This window comes from Hesperophylax consimilis, chromosome 2, assembly GCF_061612785.1.
Source record: "Hesperophylax consimilis isolate HC1 chromosome 2, BYU_Hcon_1.0, whole genome shotgun sequence".
In the NCBI taxonomy this organism is placed as follows: Eukaryota; Metazoa; Arthropoda; class Insecta; order Trichoptera; family Limnephilidae; genus Hesperophylax; species Hesperophylax consimilis.
The window spans coordinates 37,604,504-37,629,083 of record NC_142837.1 but is presented as its reverse complement, the minus strand read 5'-3'; the positions used below and the strand labels follow the sequence as shown (position 1 = coordinate 37,629,083).

At 34.0% G+C, this 24,580-nt stretch overlaps 1 protein-coding gene across 1 annotated transcript in view; it reads right to left on the bottom strand.

The window, feature by feature from the left end:
- Positions 1–4,024: 4,024 nt before the first annotated feature.
- The window catches only part of nAChRalpha2 (nicotinic acetylcholine receptor alpha2), a 342,153-nt gene continuing 321,597 nt past the window's right edge, over positions 4,025–24,580 (bottom strand). Inside the window, exons 5-8 of the mRNA XM_089642553.1 lie at positions 24,055–24,211; positions 8,587–9,163; positions 6,389–6,578; positions 4,025–5,040 (exon numbers count right to left, since the gene is read on the bottom strand). Coding sequence (XP_089498679.1) covers positions 4,846–5,040; positions 6,389–6,578; positions 8,587–9,163; positions 24,055–24,211 — 1,119 coding nt within the window. The 3' untranslated portion in view covers positions 4,025–4,845. The remainder of the gene's footprint in view (positions 5,041–6,388; positions 6,579–8,586; positions 9,164–24,054; positions 24,212–24,580) is intronic.

Genomic DNA, 24,580 nt, shown 5'->3' with positions numbered 1-24,580 from the left:
AATTAGGTCCCAATGGCCTAGTGGTTAGACTCGTTGTTCACGAGACAGAGATCTTAAGTTCGATTCCAAGTTGAACTGTACCTTTTAATTTTTTTAGCGTCTTGTTTTGTTTCATGTTAAGTTTAGACTTCTTAGTATTATACAGGGGTTTCCAATAAGAGGTGTTATTTTGAATAGCCCGCTATTTCGGTAGATGTTACTTTTGAAGCTGTCATTTTTTTACATTTGACAAGTAGAAACTAGGCCATTAATAAAAATGGAACGATTCAGGCTACAAAAACGCATTGAAATTATTAAAATTCACTTGAGTGAATCAAATGCAAATCATCTTGAGTGATGAGGTCCATTTCCACCTCGGTGGATTCGTCAAAAAGCAAAATTGTCGCATCTGGAGCTCGGAAAAGCCAAGAGTTATTGTTGAAAAGCCTCTCTATCCTCGCGGTTTATGGTCTAGTGGAGTCATTGGACCTTAATTTTTCGAAAATGAGGCTGGAGCAACAGTTACGGTGAATGGATTGCGCTATCGGGAGATGATTAAAGATTTTTTATGGCCGGAATTGGATGATATTGATCTGGACAGCGTTTACTTTCAACAAGACGGCGCTACGTGCCACACAAGCAACTAACCAGTGATCTTTTACGATTGAATATCAAAATAACACCTCTTATTGGAAAACCCTGTATATTACATTGATTGACATAATCTCGAAAGTTTGTTAAAAGAAAATTTTTAAAAATCGAAATTGATAATAATTATCTTTGTTTCAACATGATTTTTTTATGATAAAACCTTCAGTTCTGAAACGAGTTAGAATTAAAAAGAAGTTTAAATTTGTATAGAAAATTATTATAATTTTACAAATTATTGAAGAAGCTATTACATCAATTTTTGAAATTAATCACCGTTATTTAAGACAGTATTATAAATACAAAACACATGTTTATTGGTACCATTATACGTCCACTAAAATGCATTAATCCTTCCTTTGATAAATTATTTACATAATAGTATTATAAGCAATAGAAACCATACTACTTAAATATAAAGCCTTAATAATTGAGCATACTCCACTGCTTCGGGAAAAACTTGATCAACGTTCATTTATTTATTATTTATCAAAGTTGATGAATCTTATTAATGAAGTTATTATACAAAATCATCGATATTGAAGGTAAAATAGAAATGGATAGTTAAAACAGAAAATGGTTTGCAATGTTATTACTTATTATAAATAATGTATACTATGTTGATAATATTTTACGTTATTTGGTTTTATTATATTCAAAGTAACATTTTACCTTTGGGTAAACGTAACGTACGTTGTAATCTACGTGTTTTTAGATGGCATTTAATTATTTAATTAAAATTCACTTTTTGCTAGTTATGCTTCAAAATATATTAGATCAGATCTGGTCACCAAACACGGCCAAAGCAATATCTCAATTCTAGATAGTGGTCTTACACCAGGGTGATACTGAGAGTATCTTCCACTCTGGAACGTGACGAAAAAGTACTACATATTTTTAAAATGAAATAGCACAAATTAATCATATGTAATTCACCTGTGCACGCCAGGTTTCGAACACGCGACCTCCGACTTGCTACGAGAGAGATTACCCCTCTATCACGGAGGCAGTTACATTGATAATTTAATTAGTGTAAACAAAGATATTTATTTTCAATATTTTAAGGCGATGCACTACGTCGTGTAATATTTTAAATTGAGCCGCTATCAATAACAACCCTTACGTAGATGGCGATAAGGTTTAAATTCCCGCTTAACACCATCCGCCTGTTTTGATTTATGCAAGAAAAAAACATGGCCAAAAAGTGCCTTTTATTTTATTTTGTGGATGTTCAGGCATAAATATTTAATTTTTTTCGATTATTTTATAAATAACTTAATTTGCCACATTATACAATAAATCATAACCGAAAATGGGTTCGTAAGTAGGAGATTTTGAACTTTAAAGCAGTATAGGCCTTCATATTATTTTTTTCTGGGCTTATAAAAAGACTTATCTAAAAAAAGGCCAAGATGTATTCTACTCGCAGTATTTGATTAAAGCATCTGAAAAATTTCTAGGCGACCAAATTTTCACACCAAAAACACATGATTTTGCATTACTACGTATGGCATCGCCTTAATATAGAATTACGCCACACAGTAATTTTGCAACATTTGAAAATTTTATATTTTACGCTCACAGGATAAAGTTAGTTATTTTAAAAGCTACATGTCTTCTAAAGCTAAATTTTAATAAATTTGACCCTATATTATACTATCTTAATTTAGGCTTTTAAAAACCTGAATCAAATTGGGATAAATCTTCGAAAGCGTAGATTTGTAATTTTTTAATTTCATTTACCATTTGACAAAACAATTATTATTGCTTCTCTTATGAACAACAATACATATTAATAATATTCTCGTAGCTATGAATGTTAATTTTGTGCAACACACGTTTTTATAAATTACGTGTTTTTACAATGTTATAAATTTTTTTTTTTTTCTATAAATCTAAAGGTTCCCTTTCTCAGGCACATCTACCATAAATATGTAAAAATTAAAATTATTAATTTAGAAATATTTACATGAGACATTTGGCATCCTACATATTATACTTTTGTACAAAAAAGTAATGGTAAGCATCAGATCAACACAGGTTCAAAAGGTAAAAATACATACCAGAGTATCTAGCACGGTCGATCGATAAAGATTTTTTCGATAATGTCGGTAACTTGGCATCGTTTCCGAGCTTGACCGATAAAGGACAAACAACGATTCACGTCGAATAAATTGAGAATATTAAATGGTTGTGAACTGTTATTTGTTCATTGACCATCTGCAGTAATGTTCGGGAACGATGTTTACCGACATTATCGATAAAATATTTATCAATCGACCATGTGAGATTTATTTATATATTTATTTATTTTGTAAGAAACAAACAGCTTTTACATAATATACAATAATAGATATAAATATACAAGTTAACTGAAGTCAAGTCACAGAAGTTTCTTATGCTAAATTTCATTGGAAATGAAGTTTTAATATCTTAAAAAGATACCCAGAGAGAGGACTAGTAACAATCAATATTCAAAATTCGGGGGTATTTTTAATGACATATTTAGATTTGAAAAGTCAGTACTACCCACACTTGCAAATATATGTACACGGTTATCTAAATAAATTAAAATTTAAATGTTAGTTTGTTCAAAACCTTAAATTTCTGGAACTTCATCACTGATTTTGCTTTGAAATTTTGACACAACGTTGAATTCGAATACGCGTGTGTTTTTATGTATATATAGATGTCACCTGTGACAGGTAAAAACATGTTTTTTTGATAAACAGCGTAATCCGTTGGTCAAGCATGCTTTTCTTGAAAAAAAAAGCGCCATTTGTTGGACGTAAAAGCAACACACGCTTTTGTTTTCTATCTGCAAAGATAGACTGAGCCACAGCAACGCATGGCGGGGCATAGCTGGTTAAAAATAAAAAGGCGTTTCCTTGGTAGAGTGGTATGACTCTACCAAGAAAACGCCTTCTTCATCCTTATATTTTCCGTAGTTGATAAACAGGGTCAATTCCAGTATGGGGAATTATCTTTAACTTTAAAATTATAAGCTACTTTTTTGTTAACTGCGATTCCAGTTATCACGGATGACAGCGAAAAAGTCGTTATTTTAAAGTTAAGGACAATTCCTTATCCTTAAGTAGAACCAGAATCACCCTTCGGTAGCACAAACATGAGAACAATATAAAAAACATTAAGAAGGTCTTTTCTATGGCTCTTTTTTAATCGTAAATAAAGAACTATCATTATTTATTTGATTAGTTGAGATCTCAAATTTTCGGGTTAGCGAAAAATCGAATTTTTACAATTTATTTCACGTCGAAAACGCAGCGTACAGCGATTAATGTAGTGATTTTTTTTGTAAATAAAACAAAAAACAAGCACGACTTTGCTATATCAAAAGTTAACATAACATCACTTTTGTTGTAAAAATAAATGCTTTTCCAAAAATTCCACGAAAGAATAGGAAATTTCGTCAAAAATTAGGCGAATTTCGCCGAAAAATTAAATTGCCAGGTCCCTAGTATTTAGTGGTAGTGACAACCCAACTTTCAACTTTTAAAACGATTTAAAATATGGAACCCACAATCGTGTCATTTTATCTTATTTTTGACAGTTATACAGAACAGAATATACTTTAAAAAAACTCCAGAGCACATGATAAAGAAATGAAGTTGTGGGCTTATCATTTTTGACGTGGCTTACATAAATAGAAAATCTCGACTTAAATTATATGACGGCAGAGGTCAATAACTGAAAAAAATTTAGTAAACCTTAGAAGATTCAGGCAGATACTAAATATATGACAAATTCAAGGTGCTCTGAGCTCACTGTAAGTAAGCGTTGAATTGGACTAAAAGATTTTCTGCATTTTGTAATATAATATCTCAAGGATCGGCCTATTTAACAGCCTATTTTTCATTTCCAGTCGATGGAAGGAGGAGGTTTTCTAGAACAAGTATTGCATTCTTACGTATCCACCATCATCGAGGATTTGTTCGCAATTTATTCATTATTCGACTTTTCATGAATATATCTGATATATTATAATAAAGGAAATCAACCGTTTACAACTTCGAAAATTGCTCATGGTACCATTACCTACCAGTACCTGATAATCAGTTATCAGTGGTAGCCATTCCATATTTTTCTCTTCTTCCTATAGGTGGAAGAATAATATTGGCTGCAAAGGTAGGTTGAGGTAACTCAGCATTTCCGTCTTCATAAGGTTCACTTATTAGGTACATCAGGTTAACCATTAATTCACAGACTATCGGACTCCGGCAAGAATTGCTGTTGGGCTACAGAAGACAGGGCCATGTCGATGGGTTTGGTGTCGTCGTATAAGGCAGGAGCTTCGCACAGGATCACGAAGGTTCCTACTATGGAGGCTATGGTGAAGATCCAGAGGAAGAGACGATCCAACACCATGGCTACAAAGCCCCAATCCTGATCTTCCTGTTGAACAAATAAAATGCTACGCATTAACGAGTTAAAAGCCTTATATTGTCTAGAATTTGATATGTACATGGTTCTGTTAAATGGGTACCTACATCCTGTACCAAAGCATTTTCCGGAAATCGAAAGAGTTCAAAAATGGTTTCTGCGCTAAGTGCTTAAAAGTTGATGTTTTCATTAATTATTTTATGTTTAATATTGGTACTTAAATTTACAGAAATTATAACCAATAATAAGCACACATTATACAACATACAGCAGGACGGATTGTTTCACAGCATTTGAAAAACATTCAGTCATTTCACAAATACAAATTCAATAGAACTTTCAAAGGACTTGAAGTTTGATGAATTGTTCAAATTCTGTTAAATAACCCGTCTTTACATGATAATCATAAGATTTTTTAATTTCTCAACTGAAAAATATCCCAATCAGTGACAAGTTATTAACAGTAGAACCATTTTTCCGAGCGGCATTACCAATTGTAGCTTACTTAGTTCTTGCTCTCGCAACAACAAAAATCCTGTCTCTGCGCACTCTTGTGAAATTGTCGGGAGTATAAAACTCTATTCTTTGTATAAACTAACTATCACACAGGTTTCTCCGCAGGGGTAAGCAGAGAGTCTTGACACACACTCCTTGCCTCATTCGCATTCATACACCGTCTCATACATACTCTTCTATTATTTTGATTCTTAACATGGCCCGATTCAAGTATCTAATTCACTTGTACGTACCATGTCTTCCTATTTTTTGTATTCTATCAGGAATACACATATGACCGTTGAAAAGGTTAATCAGCAAAGCAGTTTTCATCCTATCGGTAAAGCCTTGCGTATCACACAGAAAGGCTGATGAATACAAGTTATAACCATGGATAATTTCCGACGTAACAGCCAGTTTTGGTTTCCATCAATATTTTTAAGAAAAAGCGACAAGCCAAAAATGTGTAGGTATATTCTTGATATACGTTATATTGTAGGTAATAGGCATTAAAATTGCTTCACAAATTTCAAGCACAAAACTTATTTTTATTTATTTTGTAAATCAATTTGTAGGAAAACAAAAAAGATGATTAAGAGAATCTCTCATAGATAATCTTAGCTATAATACTGTATTTTTTTAAAGATGTTTCTTTTATGCGTTCACACATTTCTATTGAAAAATATTTTTTTAAGTAGTTTACATTTATATTTTGAATATTATCAGTTTGAAGATGGCCGTAATATGTTGAAACCGGTAACAGTGAGAAATTAAAAATAATGGTATAAAGTTTTAAATTGTTTCATCGTTTTAATGGAAATCCTCCACGAATTGTCAGTCTCAAAAAATAAATGTTCCCACTTACAGCATTGAACTCATCCTGCCTCTGCATATGGTGCTGGATGAACATGACGTTGTGTATGGCCTTCTCCAGCTCGAAGGGATACTTCTTCCTGGGCGCCACGTCGCTGAGGGACTCGTCCAGTCCAGACATGACGCTTGGCAGCCCGTTGTAGCCGCCCAAACCTCCCAAAGCACCCACCAGGCCGCTGAAGCTATTTCAAGTAACCAACACAAATAGATAGGTAAGTCGAAATAATTGTCAATCCAAAAACAAAACATATACAGGTGAAACGCTCGTAAACCTATTACAAAATTTGAATGGTGAAATGTTTGTATCTTTAAGATGGTGGTGCCATCTTGCGGTGACATACATGTAGCTATAAGTTGAAGACGAAATAGTAGTGTCTTCTTGTAGTGTAATGCTTATACATAGTTTAAAGTTGGAAATGAGATGGTGGTGCCATTTTGCGGTGATATGCATATAGCTATAAGTTGAAAACGAAATGATAGTGTCTTCTTGTGGTGAAATGCTCGTAGCTTAAAGTTGGAAATGAGATGGAAATGCCATCTTGCGGCGAAATGCTTGTGACTCCAAGATGAAAGTGAGAAGGCAAATCCAAAGTGTGGTGAAATGCTGCTAGCTTAAAGTTGGAAATGAGATGGCGGCGCCATCTTGCGGTGACATGCATGTAGCTATAAGTTGAAAACAAAATGGTAGTGTCTTATTGTAGTGAAATGCTCGTAGCTTAAAGTTGGAAATGAGATGGTTATGGCATCTTACAGTGAAATGCATGTAGTTCTAAGATAAAAATAAGATCGTGGTGCCATCTTGCGGCGAAATGCTTGTAACTCTAAGATGAAAGTGAGAGGGCGGTGCGGTGCCATCGTGTGATAGCTTAATGATAAATGGATTTACGTAGACGAAATTTGAAAAAAATGTTTCTTAATTGTGTTTTCAATAACAATAACTATATTATGCCCATGTCATTCTGATAACCCTACAACCAAAGCGTTATAATATAAAATGTCGTGATCTATTCAAAAAGGTGCTATCTATTTTAATACATTTTATATAAAGGAAATAGTTTAAAAATGTAATGACAACATGGCGGCAAAAAGACTGCAAAATTTTACCCGCGGTGAGAAATTCCCCCTGTGCTTTTATTCCAGGTTTAAATTGGCTTCAAAATTTTATGTACACTATGGCAACACATGGGATTGAAATTAAAAAAAAATAGTATGTTTATATCGGCGTTCCTTCGGTATGTGCCATGTTGATGATTAAAGTCAATCGATCTTCGAAATACTAAAAATAATATTTAAATTAAACTTGACATCTACAAAACCCCAAAAATATTGAGAGGGATGACGAGGCTAACCTTAATAGTTTTTGAAAGCCGGTGATAGTTGACTACACCAAAACTAAATGTAGAAATCCACATTAAAATGATTAACGCTTGCAACAACGTAACGGTTTCACTTCTGTACACATAAACATAAACATCACCATAATCTACATATCCGATGAAAGACATTGTAAAGCTGCGCTAAACTTTAACACTGCATAATAACCTAAAAATAAATTACGGTAAAATTAAACATAATTATTAAATGATAGATATGTAATACCTCTTTATTTGACTATGATTAGGGAGGCTGTAAGCTGTAATACAACTGCCGCATGATAATAAACTCACATGTTTTTTTTTCCTATTTAATATTCGGGCACTACAAGACTGGAACGTTTATTGATATTACGAAATCATGTACATACATTATGAAAAACGATAAATAATTAAAACATTTATGACTGTGAGCAAACGTTATTCATGTGTCACTGCATTTCATGTTTTGCATTGCCCGCACTATTTATTACACGACTGAACTAATAATAATTGCGCCCGGTAATGTTTCTGATGCCGGCGACAAATAATTATATTGTGTTCTCTCGCCCGGACGGACAACGAGATATACCTAACAGTAATATGCGTATGATTATAGATTGCTCCTCAGTCACACATCATAATATTAAATTGGTCTCAACCAGGCCTCACATAAATCAGACATTTGAAATATTATTTCGCACATTCGACTTTACCATACTGTCGAACTTGACAGTAACGAATCGTCCGAGTTTGGCAAACGTAGCAGCAATATGTATCAATTACTAGGATCATCAAACACGGAGGCGACTAATCCATAGAAACACAAATCACTCACCGATTAGTTGCGGTTGTCGTGTGGAGTCCATTGCAACCACCCGGCATATGGTGTCTGATGGAATCCGGGCTTGATGCACCAGAATTGGATTGTGCTTGGGCTGCGGCCAAAGCTGCATTAAACTTGCTTTTATTCTTTGCATTCCTTCCTGGTATCTTATCTGCAGCTAAATCCTTCAACAAATCTTTAGGAACTCTCATCAAAAGAAGTTTCGGAAGTCTTTTTATAAAGAATTTTCGCACCCAAGGAGCCATTTTATGGGTGCTAGGCTTCCTGTAATGCACGTTTAGGATTATTATAGTTATGACAACGCTTAATCCGACGAGCAACATGGTGAAGAGGAGGTATTTTCCGAGAAGTGGCAGAGCCAGGGAAGTTGAAGGTATGATTTCTGATATCAGTAGGAAGAACATGGTCTGGGAGAGGAGAATGGATATACTGAGAGCTATCTTTTCTCCGGAATCGGCTGGGAGGTAGAACACGAGAACGGAGAGGTAAGAGATCCCCACGCAAGGCACGATGAGGTTGACGGTGTAGAACAGAGTTTTGCGGCGCAGTGTGATGTTGAAGAATATATCTGAAACAAATATAACAAATAAAATTCAATATTGAAGAAGAAGATAATACTAACAAATCTAAACGAAACATGAAACAGCACAAGACACAGAAAAATAAAAAGATATTTGAATCGAACCTAGGATTTCTTGTCTTTCCGGGACAGGCGTCTTAACAAATAATATACAGGGTTTTCCAATAAGAGGTGTTATTTTGAATAGCTCGCTATTTCGGTAGATGTTGCTTTTGAAGCTGTCATTTTTTGACATTTGACAAGTAAAAACTACGCAATTGATAAAAATGGAACAATACACGCTTCAACAACGCATTGAAATTATTAAAATTCACTTGAGTGAATCAAATGCAAATCATCTTGAGTGATGAGGCCCATTTCTACATCGGTGGCTTCGTCAACAAGCAAAATAGTCGCATCTGGGGCTCGGAAAACCCAAGAGTTATTGTTGAAAAGCCTCTTTATCCTCAACGTGTGACTGTTTGGTGCGGTTTATGGTCCGGCGGAGTCATTCGACCTTACCTTTTCAAAAATGAGGCTGGAGTTAGAGTTACGGTTAATGATTTTTTTATGGCCGAAATTGGATGGTATTGATCTGGACAACGTTTATTTTCAACAAGACGGCGCTACGTGCCACAAAAACAACGAAACCATTGATATTTTACGATTGAATATCAAAATAACACCTCTTATTGGAAAACCCTGTATTACATTATGGGTACAATCTTATATGACTGACTGGTTGTGATGTTTTGAATATCCTCAAAAATAAACGATAAATAATAAACGAACGTGCTCTAAAATTTTTTTGTTTGGGCTAACAGATGGGATTTGTTGACAGGCGGGCTAGAAGTGCCATGTTCCCACGGGAAAGGAGGAGAGATCGATGAAACAGTCGAGTCTTGAATTCGGATACGTTGACAGCCCCGAGAGGTGAATGCAAGCCAGAAGTGATGTGTGAGTTTGCAATTGGTTAGTGAGTTCAGATGATGTTGGAAAGCTTTGTTGGTTTCTGAATTAAAGTGAAATATTATTGAACCGGTTTTTGTGTGAAGTGAAAGTGATTGGACTCAGTGAGAAAACAATTAATAATAATGACAATAATAATAATTGGGTAATTTGTAGAGCGCCGTTTTGTAAAAACCCACCTCAGGAGCGCCAGGTGTTGTGCAATCGCGATTGTGTTATAAAGTTGTGTTGATCTAAACGTGATTTCGTATACAGTTCGAACTAGATTGCTTGTCTTAAAAACATGAAAATAATAAAAATAATTATTGCGTTTTTAAAACAGAGTGAACGTATAAAGGCAGGGAGTGTTTAATCGGGCTAGGTTATTGATTTGGCGAGATGGCATTCTATCCACGGAGACCGAAAACCAGAGAATCAAATAAATTATTAACTGTGGGTTCGAATCCTGACAGATTAGGGAGGTACAATTTTATTTACAGGAATATTTAATTACCCTTTTATAAGCGTAGGGAGGAGGTCGAAAATTAAAGTGATTTAGCTATATAGTGTAACCAGGTAAGCTTCACGCTAAGAATGAGAGGTGACTAACTGGGTGAGTTTTTATATTATTTATTAAATTTCAGAGGACCTTTTTAAAAGACGGATACAACCGAGGTACAGGAACTAAGTTTACGACACCTGCCGCCCAAATAATGTTATCATTAACAGGGATGTGCTAGGCGAACCGTCAATCAGCTGTGAGCGAGAGACGAGTCACCGACCTTTTCATATATAGGACAAGACGCAGGTACAGTCAGTCAAAGAGGAAGTTTTGCTAGCGTATGCCGTCCCGAATTGAAAGCGATCGGATGCAACCAGACGGAACAAAATGAAAACTTTTCTTCTGTTATTTGACTTTCTAATTTAATACTTTTCATCTATTGTTTGACTTTCTAAGTTACGAATTGGGATGCACAAAAACAAATCTAAAGTCGAAAGAGGGAGATGGTAATCTCCGAAATAAAACTACCAACCGAACAACTTTTCTCAACAGGTACCTTTCGAGAGGTAGGCAGCCTCTTTAAATTAAATGCAAAAATCAAACCAATTATCCGTTTATACCTACCTGAGAGGATAGGTATTCAGTAGGAGTTACCCATACCTAATACACGAGGATGCTAGTAACCTCATAAAATAATTAATAGAACCGAATATTAAAATACAGACAGTCCTCATCCTAAATTTGGCATTTCGAGTAGACCTTACATATATCTCACATGATAATTGGCTGAATGGGTAGGCACACAACCTATCGTTAAAAAGCAGGCTAAATGTCGACAAGATCGTCGTGTGTAATCTATGTATTGACCTAGAAAGGGATGTAAATCCCCGACGGCGTGGGAGTTACAATGTTTTCTAGAGGTGGCTCGTAACTTAGGACCTTACGTGTCACATTTTTGCGACTAGATTCGTGACAAGGGATGTCATGGCTTTCCCCTTCTACACTCAGTAAAGTAGGTTATCCTGGAGGTGTATGAGATTGGGGCAATTCTGAAATTGGTGATGAGACCTGGTTTTCTTTATTCTGGCGTGAAGGTTGCCGATTTGGAACAAGGGGAGACCCGGCCGGTTGTGATATCCAGACACGCAGATATCGATCGCCTTGCTCAAATTATCATCCATCAGTTTTGTTTGGTAAGAGGAGGAGTCAATCTTAGCTTGAAAAAAAAATCATTCCCTTTCCTCTCCTTCCCCTCCCAAAATATATACATGGATGGCGCCGACAACTAACACCATAAATTTATCGTATGTATATCACATATATAAAATCTAACACTTTATTATACTCACATAATCCTATGACAGGTAGACTCACGTAGCTAGTTTGAAGAGCAGGCGACTCAGAAAAATCAGGTTTATGAGATGGTTTTAAAACACAGCGGTAATGAATTCAACTCACTCTATCTCAAAAGAACCAAGGGATACCACACATACATAGATAACTAGGTTTCTAAACCGAGAAACAAAAAACCAACACAACGTTCGGTGAAGCCTTTTTATACTGATCCGTCACGTGAAATGAGTACGTTCAAGGTCGTACGTCACGTAGACAAACTAGGATGTACACACTTGAAGGGGTGTGTAATAAAGAGAGAGGCAAGGGATTGAAAGACGGCAGGGAGGACCTTCCTACCCCGGATATATACATAACCAAAGCCTTATGGAAAAGTTACCTATGGGACTTAAAGGAAAAATTATCGTAGAAAGAAGAGAAGGAAAAAGTTTGAAGTAGAAAGGGTGGATCATTACATGGTTTCGCTTTTAACAAGCATCACCATGGTTAAAATTAAACTTATACATTTTTAATTAACGTTAGTTAAATTTGTACCACCTGCAATGATGCTTGTGTTAAGAGAAATCGGAGTTATTAAGTTAAGTTATTGTTTTACTTCATTAATAAAATTATTTTAATTTGGGACCCGGACATGGGTACCGCCACTCCGGGAACCATTTAACACCTCTACCACAGGTGGTTTCACCATAAGTGGCTTGTTACATTTAATGACTTAGCAGGGGTGCCCGGGTTCATGGAGGCAGGATGTTTTTCTCAAATCATCCTGCTGTCAGTTCATATACATATAAAAATATCAACACGTCTGTTAAAAATTGTCTTTTAAAGCTCTTTTTTTGGTTTGACTGAGGATTGAACTTTCCTGGTCAGGAACAGGATTCGAAAACTCTACCAACCTCGCCAAATGCCGATCGAGTAGGACCGACATAAATTTTGTATGTTAACTGCTGTGATGTCATCCGATTACAGATAAATGCGTATATGTCCGCGTGTGCATGTGCAATTGCCACCAAAAGTTAAAATAAAGCATTGCCATTGATAACGAGTCTATCTGCAGAGTTTCAGCTCGATCGGATGTAAGAAAGTGGGTAAATTTCCGCTTCTGAGATTTAAATTCATTCTATATTTTGTGACGTTATTATAATCTATATTTTGTGACATTATTATAATCTATATTTTGTGAAGTTATTATAATCCATATTTTGTGACGATATTTTAATCTTTATTTTGTGACGTTATTATAATCTATATTTGGTGACGTTATTATAATCTATATTTTGTGACGTTATTATAATCTATATTTTGTGACGTTATTATAATCCATATTTTGTAACGTTATTATAATCTATATTTTGTGAGGTTATTATGATCTATATTTCGTGACGCTATTATATTCTATATTTTTTGACGTTATTATAATCTATATTTTGTGTCGTTATTATAATCTATATTTTGTGACGTTATTATCTATAATCTATATTTTGTGACGTTATTCTAATCTATATTTTGTGACGTTATTCTAATCTATATTTTGTGATGTAATTCTAATCTATATTTTGTGACGTTATTCTAATCTATATTTTGTGACGTTATTATAATCTTTATTTTGTGACGTTATTATAATCTATATTTTGTGACGTTATTTTAATCTATATTTTGTGACGTTATTATAATCTTTATTTTGTGACGTTATTATAATCTATATTTTGTGACTTTATTATAATCTATATTTTGTGACGTTATTATAATCTATATTTTGTTACGTTATTATAATCTATATTTTGTGACGTGAAGTACTGACGTATGAATGGTGGATTTTCAACAGGGCGATACCGATAGTATTTACTACTCTGTAACGTGCCACAAATATACTATATATTATTTTAAATCGTGAAATAAAATTAATTTTACTAATCAAACATAATTCACCAAAAAGGTAGCACCTCGTAGCCGAGAGTAGTAACTACTTAACCAGAATGTAAGATTCTCTCAGTATCGCCTTGGTGTAAGACCACCATTCAGAATTGAAACGTTTGCTTCAAATGGCTTTGGTCGTGTTTGGTGACCAGCTCAGAATAGCCAGTTATTTCCTCACCTTCCTCTACCCCCATCTCTTACCCCTTGATGATCACTTGAAAAATCATTCAAAAATCATTCAACTATTACAACACTAGTAGATATTTCTTTTAATTATGTATTGTTTAACTGCACTTCTATTAATAACTGTATCACTTGCAATAATATTTTTGTGTACACATTACTTGTTCTGTAATCACTCTATTGTAAAAGCCATTTTATGGCGTTTAAATAAATAAATAAAAAAAGGCTGGTTGAAATAATATTTAGCAATAATTGTTTTTTTTTATCATCGCTTAGTCAGTGTAATTATCCTAATGTCGATTAAATTAAGTTAGGCACGAAACAATATGATATTTGCGAAATAATTAAGAGAACAAACTTGCTCCATGTCGGGAGAGTTAATCGAAAAGCAAATTATGAAATTCTCCGCACAGCAATATGAGAAAACGTACGAACATTGTATGCAGGGAGATAAGACGTGGGAAGTTATTGGGGTGCCGGGCACGTACACCTCGTTGTATTAAGATAAGAAATGTGTTAATGAAGCGAAAAGGTCCTTCGTGAGTCCTTCGACAAACTACTTATTTTCGATATCCATCCAGATCAGGCCAGGGCAAACTGGGGCCCGCAGGACATTTTTGTTGGGTCCTCAATGTATAATAATCGTTTGTATGAAAAAGTTAATTTTTTTCTGTAATCATAATTATTAATCCATTCAAAAAATTTACAGTAAATAATTTTTTTTTCTTTTATTTAATATATTTTTATTTTGTAAGAAACAAACAGCTTTTATATAATATAGAATGATAGATATAAATATGCAAGTTAACTGAAGTCAAGCCACGGCGCTGCTTAGCTTTTAAACCGCGTACATATTATATCGGCAACACAAAATGCAATGAAACAAAGTTTGCAACACTCCCAACATTGTATATGCATGCGTTCTTACCAGCTCATAACTCACTGCGAAACTGTGAACAACCATCCAAGATTTCGATATATCATCTATATATTCGGCCTCATAACGGGTTATTTCAAAAGTAAACTCTCAATCAGATTATTTCGCATTGCTTCGAAAGCATAATTTCTTGGAAGACAAATTTGTTCCTTGCAGTCCAATAAAATGTAAAAAACAATGCTTCATTAGATCTGACAACTGCCAAATATGCACTTTTGTATAAATGTTTTCGTAAACCAATTTTGGTTTCGGTTCATTTTTAACAACTTCACGTCTTGTCTCGACTTTGTTGGTCGATGGTCCAAGAGCTTTGCTTCGGGCACTCTGCGAAACAAAACAATAATCGATGGATTCACCAATTATACATCTTGAAAGAGATGAAAAATGAAAGTGGTTATTGTTTTTAAATATTTTAATATAAAAATTTGCAATTCTATTTATAATTATGAGAGATTTTTGAAATAACCTAAATATATGTACGCACAAATTTACTTTTTAGTGTTAAAATTGCCTTAATCATCCACTAGTGTAGTACTTTAAAGACTATATGAAATCACTGAAAAGTAACTTTATGAATAAATGTGGTTTGATGGTTTTACCAAAACACAGTCGAAATAAAAAATGGTTTTGCGACCAACTCTTTAATTTGCTACAAAAGTCTGTCTCCAATGTTTTGAATCTGTGTTTTTTAAAAATATTTCATGACCATTAAAACGACAGCATTTTATGATTTCTTCTTGAATATACATAAACAATATATTGATAAACAAAACTGCAAACCTAATTTAAGTGTCTCGTTTAAAAAATCAAAATATTTTTTTAAAACTTTTCTTCCCGATTAACAAAGATCGACAATGTGTTTGACCCTAAGCCTAGAAAATTGATAAATATCGACAATCTGATAAAGATCGACAATGTATTTGACCTTAAACCTAGAAAATTGTCGCACTATTTCCATGTCTTTCTGAATGCTGTCACTCATACACCATTCATAAAACAAAACAAGATTAAATTTGTTATCCAATTTAATTTAATTTTGCATGTGACTGAATCCTCAAATCTTTAATGTCATTTCAAATTAACTTCAACCTAAAACTCGTTTTTTTTCTTCTCAAAAAATTATCTGTAATAACGAGGAGTGACTAACAAACTGTAACTCTAACATCTACGTCAACCATTCTAGGTCTATTTATTCAGTCATGTATCCATAAAACGGGTTTGCACCAATATATTAGTGAAAAGATTGCAAATTTGAGATACACATAAGTAAAAGGACATGGGGGCTGTCTTAATATTTTGTGAGATGCGCTATAAAGATAGTCGTTGCTGAACTGTCTGTAAGTGACTTTGAAAATGTCGATGGTCAATGCAGAATCATTAAGCAGTTAATTTCAGAATATACAACCTTTAGCCAAATGGAAGACTTTGGCGCAGACGCACGGACTAAACTTACTGATATAAAATATTGCTTATTTATTAAGAATCTCTTCAAATTATTTGTAATCCGGTTAAAAACGGGACTGTGGGCTATTCACGAATGCACGAAGCCAATTTCCCTTTTAAGCTTTTAGTAAAAAAAAGTGTGTATTATCGCGATGTTGAAACACGTGTTCATAACAATCATAAAATTTTCGTATTTCGTCATTATATATAATCAGGGCAATGCAGGTGCATGAATACGTTCTCTGATATAGTAGGAACGTACTAAAATTTTAACAGGAAACGGCCTGCAATCCCGATATAAACCAGATTTTAATTAAACGGCGAATCTCATTTTTCGCCGTGCGGGTTAAGTCAGGTTAGAAAAGCTTAGGTTATTTTAGGTTTGATAATGCTATACAAATTTTTTGTATGTTTAAATTCCACACTAAAACGTCTAAAAACAGTATTTTATTGATGGAATAATTTCTAATGTGGCCTTTCAGCCAAAAATTTTAACTAGGCCTGATCCAGATAATCTGGGCCTTTTCATTATATGCGTCCTTCGAGCACCAATTACGAGGAGAACGACTCGAGATATTGTTGAATTGGGCCGTGTACGTACAGCAGGATGATATCACACGATGCGATAGATACCCCCTTCCGCAGTTTTGTCACAAAAGGTAACGCGTCGGAAATGGAAATTATTTAATTTGTTTGTATTTACCCTAATAACGGTACAATACAAATGGTATTGGATGAATTTTCAGTGTAAAACAAGATTGTAACTTATTAAAACTTTAAATGTATATACATTTTTCTATGTTCCATAAAACACCCAATCGGGAGTAATAACTGTTTGTAGATTACAAATTTGGTTTACAACAAACCGTTCTGTTTATTCCTGTACAGTTGTACTGTTATGTTATGTTCTGTATAGTACCCAATCTGGCATTATAAAGGTTTTCTAAATACTAACATGCTTAAAAATAAGCATTTAATATTTATTTTACTAACATCAACATTGTTATTGTATATTATTCCGCTACAATTTTCATAGTATCTATCTTGTACTTTTATTATTATATGTATTTCAAGAACAACTATTACTTGAATGTACAACAACTCTCAACGTTACCTAGTTTTGTACCTGCTTATATTGTCTGCACTTGGCTTATTATGTTAAGTAATATACACGCATTATTGTAATCCTGATCAGCTTATCTTAAAAATTGTATCCATGTAAGAGTCCTTATGGCGTAAATACATTATTTCCTGTTCGATTCTGTAATGTTGGTAAATATATGTAGTTTCAATACCGCTCAACAGATGTCGTTAGTGTGTAGATTTCAGTTAAAATATTTAGTTATCGTAGTTTTAAGATGTCTACATAGGTGGCAGTAGTAATACTACACGACAGAGACAACATTTCGGCCGTTCGGATGTAATACTAAAATGGTTACAGGTACTGATGATGCTCAGTATGAGTTCTCTCCCGCCTCAGAATAACTTGGAACTCGGGATAATTAACTTGAAAGAAAGGAAGTAAGTGCAGTTAGATATTCTTTGTAAATATCTCACAATAATAAATATACTCGTAATCCCAGACCAACCAAAGTAATTATTTAAAAGCTCCCTATCATCGAGTGTATTGCTAATTGAGAAGAGAAGTAACAGAACTCTATAAGATCCCACTAACAGAAACATGTCAAATTGAAAAAAAAATGCACTTTTGAATAAAATTCAAGCGCTTGTAAAACTTTGTTTTTCTTGAGTTAACTTGACGATAGTTTGAACGGAGAAAGTTTTAACAGGGCAAAAGTTTGTCGTATTGCCAATGACATTTTTATAAATATATACGGTCCAAACTGGGCATATTTACAGTGAAATGATTTTTCAAACTAGAATGAAATGTGGGTTTATTTATTTCTCGGTAATTGAACTCAACTTATTCCATGCTGCGATATTTATTTAAGCGAGTTTGATTTTGTATTAAATTTAATGATATTTGCATATTATTAAATATTTATTTTCAAAGAATAGCGACAGTATATCTACTCAATAATCAAGGCTTAGCGAGATTTACATTGAAAAACGTCTATACTACGTGGACAAGCTATAATTCTAACTATAAAACAGAAATCTGTTTCATAATGCTGAAAAAAGATCAAAAACAAGCGATGATTTCTTAAAATTTACTGTACACTACGACGTTTTTATCTGATCTATTATGTTGAGTGAGGCGGAGCCACGGAATAAAGAATAACTAGAAGTGTCTTGTCGGCGTGTTTCGTGATCCAAATATAAGCCTAATCAAGTTCCATAAATGCATACAAAATTGTATTTCACCATGATTACGATTTTTAATGTAAAATTTCAGGCAAGCGTAAGAGAGACAGGCACGCGCTTATGATCTAAAAACAAAAGGAAAGTCAGTGGCACATCTTTTTGCATTTCTTTCAATTATGATGACCGAATAGCTCACGAAGTTTTTTGACAAAAAGTTGATCACCAGATCAGTTGATGGTTCGTGCCTGGGGTTAGGTCAACCTGGTCAGTTTCAACGTCTCAAAAACCGAGGCGTGTCTGATTTCGGCAACGAGAGAGATCATTGAGTATTGATTATAATGAAATAGGTTCCTTCAGCTTAGTAGGTACCCATTATTCATGTAACAATATTGTTCTTTCAATATATAGATATTAATTTGTGTTAATATACATATACTTTCAATATACATATTAACCTCGACACTGGCTAGTCATAGTGAGGTTAATAATTACAATTTGAACAGTGAAACCCATTGATGTATTATACTAGATTAGCCTTGTCTAGTTAAATTCATGTAAAAAATGACACCACATAGCGTACGTCACAAATATGGAGATGAACTTAACAACCCAACTCTGTTTAAACTCCTTGTACAAGCGTTCAAACTCGTAAGCGAAACCAAGGAACAACGTTCATTTTATTACCGAGGTGTTGTTGTAATTTGAATACAAAGCCGTCACCAAACCAACATTTTTTTGCTAAACCAGGTCTGAATCAGGTAAAGGACTAATAAATATCACAAAATGATTTTTATTTTCACATTTAAAGTTTTGGATTCTGTAAACTAAATATTGAACCAAAACGGGAAATGTACACATATTTACTATTGAGTAGTTTTATGAATTTACAAAATTATTTATATAACATAGTATATAATTATCAAAGAAAACGTTTACTTTGTGTCTTGACACTTTAATCAAATGAAAAGTTATTTTGTTTTTAACCGCTTTGTTAGGTTAATAAGACAGCATTATAAAAAACTAGTCTAGGTACAAACATTAATAAGGTGTAAAATATGATATTTAAATAAAGCCAGAGAAATCATATTAGACGAGGACAGAGCTTCAGAAAGGGCGTGGTGGGGTGGGATAAGGGAGTGTGGGGGTTAAATGGCAATAATATCAATTTATTTATGCCCATTAAATAAGCTTTTACATTGTGCTTGTTTCCTTTTTTCGAATATAGGCAGAAATTTACATATCTACGGAAAAAATTATGATTGTACCTTCCTTCCCAAGGATTGGAGTGAACCGCGCCAACAACCTTGCCGAATGCATGCCGATCGGGGAGGACCGACAATTATTTCAGAGAAATGCCTATTCGATTTATTTTTGTAGTGCCATTTTAGATGGTGCTTAATCAAAGCTAGATAATAACAACCAGTAATTAAAATAACCTTTCTCAGATTAAGTAACGATACTTATTTGTGGGTAAATTTTTTTCTTTCCTCCACACAGCATGCTCAAAGATTATAAAGAACTTGAAGGAAATTGCAGTTTAAACGTTTGGGATGAAAATGATTTGAGCACACATGGTTTCCTGAAGATGGTACGGTCAACTCGTTCCGATATTGCGATAACTGATATATTAGAAATTTACTAAAAATTTAAAGGAAACCAGTTAATTCATTCGTTAAGGGCCTGCAAACCCTTTTTTAAATAAATTAGAATAACTCTGTTCCGACATCGTGATAATTAATGTATTTGAAATTTACTAAAAGTTCAACCAGAAACCTGTTCATTCATTCGTTAAAGGCCTGCAATCCGCTTTTTAAAAATAAATTAGCAAATACTCCTTTTTTCCGTATTTGTAAATAAACAACATATAATAAATATTACCCAGTTATTTTCACATAATTGAATCCGGATTGCTTATATCCATCTCTCAATTTTTTCTCGGTTTGTGGGGAAACCTAAGCCAAAATAAATCATTTTAAGAATGATTATCGGAATGTATATAGAAAATATTTATTCCTATACCTAACATTTTAAGCCTACATGATCGTTCCTTTTCATGTAACATATCTTCCACCACCTTCATCACCTCTACAGCAATTTTTTATAGTTATATAAATAAATATGACAAAAACAACACATTTTTGTTATAAAACAACATCGCTTGTCACTAATAGGTGTTGCGCTGATTAAGGTAACATTTAAAAAATTGCTCAGTATATAATAAAAAAGGTAAGTGTAATATATATAAATACTTTGTAATATATATTTTTTCAATGAAAAGTGTAATGAAAATGTAATTAACATAGTACACACAAAATAAATTACTCAACGACGCGATCTTTTCATATAATTTAACACGCAAATAATTGTGGACTTAATACAACCCTGAATTAGAGACGAGCCCAAAAAAATAACCCATAATTCTCAAGTTTTTTGCGCGTATCTTAACCAACACATAATTATCATGTTTATCATGTGCCAGGCTCGTGCCATTTTGTATTGTTTATATGTATTCGTTAAAAGTATATAAAACACCGCATGACTTCATGATTGTGACTAGTTTGAAAGATGACGTCAGAAAATTTACTTGTCGATAGTGAAATTCTATTAATTTCTGATGTTTGTTAATGCGCTGCCTTCAAGCTATCTGTAAGGTACTTATATTTTTTTGTATTCAGATAGCTGATTACATTTTCTAAAATAAAGTCTGCAATAGGTAAAATCTAAAATATTTGGAACTGGGTTATTTTTGTGATTGAAAAAATGAACTTGCCCAGCCATAGCTGGGAAGCAAAATAAGTAAACTCTAGACCAACAAAAGGCAAAACTCAATGTACAGTGCCTATTTCGCATTGCGACACAATGCGTGGGCCTTTTCATAAATGTGCACGTGAATCAAACCAAAATTGTGTTGGGGTCATTTTTCAATGGATATGCCGTGTCTAGTCTAATTTAGTTTATGGTGATACCGCATGTAAAGAATAAATAAATACGTGACTGGTTCAATTTGATGGAAACACCCTCCCCAATAAAAATTTGATTGAAATGTTTGTAGTAAGTATATCAGACCGGCTGAAATGTTTGGGTTATGTAAAGCCTGAGTAAATCTGTTTTCAAGAAACTGGGCGTCTTGTATAGGGCTAGCAGATTCTTTAAGTATACTCAACGATTGAATTTGGGAGCCGTCTCTGGGCTGGAGCCCACAATGCAAGGGAAGGCGGTCCGTTTGATTTAACTATCCGTTATTAAGAAACATTACCATCTCTAATGCACAGACGCAATTTTGGCATACTGAGTCTATTCTACATGTATTTCAATGGAACCTGCTCTAAGGAGCCAGCAGCATTGATCCTCGATGCAAAACTCGACGGGCGGAACGTCCATTGATGTTGGCTTCATGAGAACGGGTAATTTCTTTTACGCGTTTTTGTGTAAGTCATAACGGGTTACCGATATCTGTTTTCCTCATTCATATAATCAGGGCTCTTCAAGACCCACCTTGATAAATCCCTTCCTACAGCCCCTAATATAACCTGCCTCATAACGATGCCCAACCGGGTAGCGACATAGTTCACCTGCCTTTACGCTCTATAGACAGTGGTGCTCTTCTGAGGTTTTACATAAAAAAAATATAAGGCACTATGCTAGTAGGTACGAATCTGGGGATAATGTGTCCTAGAGAGACAGACGTATAAACCCATCCCTCTCACTACGCTGCAAGGCGATAGGTCAAAAGAGTCCAGCTGACAGGTTTCCCTCAAGTGTTTTAGTTTTTTATTATTGTGACAGCTGTTTCGGCTTACAAGGCCATTTTCAAACTGTGGTTAGTCCACATTGAGACGACGTTTTTATACTATTTCAAATGTAAATTTTGAAGGTGCATACATTGATTTATTACTGGTTACACCGATGACATGATCTATTGTTGGTTAAACCAATCTATGTTTTCCCCTCAGTAAATGGTAATGGGTTCTTAATTATTTACTAATGACTTTATTGCTATGAATTATTTGGGTGCATTATACTGCTTGGGTTTTGTGAAAATACTAAGAAGTGGTGAGTAAATTATTTTCCGTACTTTATTAATTAGTGTTAAATTTGGGTCATTCGTTCGTTTATTGATTTCTAATTGTTCAAGTAAATTTAATCTAATGCCCTTTTTTTCTATATGCAATGGTTTAGGACCCTTGTTGTTAAGTGGGGTATGATTATTCACCAAGAGATGTTCTGCGAATTTTGAGGATGTGTTTTTATTATTATAACATCGTATATGTTCTTGGAATCTAGTTGAGAATGCCCTCCCCGTTTGTCCGATGTAAGTGGCGTTACAATCGGCGTGGTCACATTTTAATTCATATATGCCACTGTTATTGAGTATAGGGATTTTACTTTTAGAGTTTGTAAGGCTTGTTCCTAAATTATTGTTTGTTCGAAAAGCTATATTTAAACCACATTTTTTAATTTCTTTTGCAATTTTTTCAGATATTGGGCCGAGGAATTTGAGACATGCAAATTTTTCTATATTTTTGTTATTTACCGGATATATTAAATTGATTTTATTTTTATATTTCTTATTTTTTATTATTTTTTCAATGTTATTTGCCTCATAGCCGTTATTAATCGCGATCGTTTTTATCGTTTCCTTTTCTTTTACATAAGCTTTATTGTCTAAGGGAATGTTAATGAGTCTATGTACCATTGAATGGTACGCTGATAATTTATGAGACCAAGGATGATTTGAATTTGAATTTATTGTTGTATCTGTAAAAGTTGGTTTTCTAAATATTTCAAAGGTATGTTTATTATTACTTTTACCAATTGTCAGATCTAAAAAGTTTATTTTACCTTCAATCTCATGTTCAACTGTGAAGCAGATTTTATTATTAACGGTGTTGGCCCAATTAGTAAAGATATCTAACTGTCGGTTGGTACCATTCCAACATATAAGGATGTCGTCTACGTTTAATAATAAAAAACTAAAACACTTGCAGAACTTAATAATAATATTATCAAATTTATCTAAATTAAATTTATAAAAAAATTAAATGGAGTTCTACGAATTAAACACAAAAACAATAAATAAGGTTTCCCTCAATATTTCTCTCTTGATTTGGCCTACCACACAATAGGCGGGCAAACGCATCCACCGCCAAGAACTAGACAAACCTCACCCCATGAACCCGGGAACCCTTGCCAAGTCAACAAACGTATCGAATTACTTGGGGTGAGTAATAAATGGGTGCCGGGGTGGCAGTACCCATAACGTATTCCCTCATTCAAATGTGTAAAAGAGTTAATGTGACTAAAGGAAAATTAAAAAATGTATATTTAAATATAATGATGATGGTGTTTACTGACCAGGGTACGGTTCCTGACAGCAAGGGTAGTATTTCTCGTGCCTCTCTGCAGGTACCCCGAGAATGTCCCACTCAACCGAAGGGTAGTACTCCCTCAGCTCAATGCCGACCTCCACCTTGTTATCCCCGGCCTTCTGGTTGATGTGCTTCAGATCGATCTAAGGGACGAACAAAATATTATAATTACATCTGTAAAAACGATTATGATTGAATTATTTACCTAGCGCCGTTTTAGTGGGAAAACCACCTCAAGGGCGCTTATAAATTTCATTCGTTTAACCTGTAACTTATCACTCTTATAACATACCTGAAACTTGACCTATGATGACTTCTGATTTATATCTATTATATTTATTTCAGCTAAGGCTTATTACTCGCAACTTACAACCAAGACGTATATATAGCTGGCAACGATTGTCAAAAGTAATAAGTTATGTAATATTCAAAGTTTATTAATGTAAAGGCCTGTTGTTTCACAGAATTTTAACAATTCATCAAATTTGGTCGCCAAACTGTTTGAGTCACTA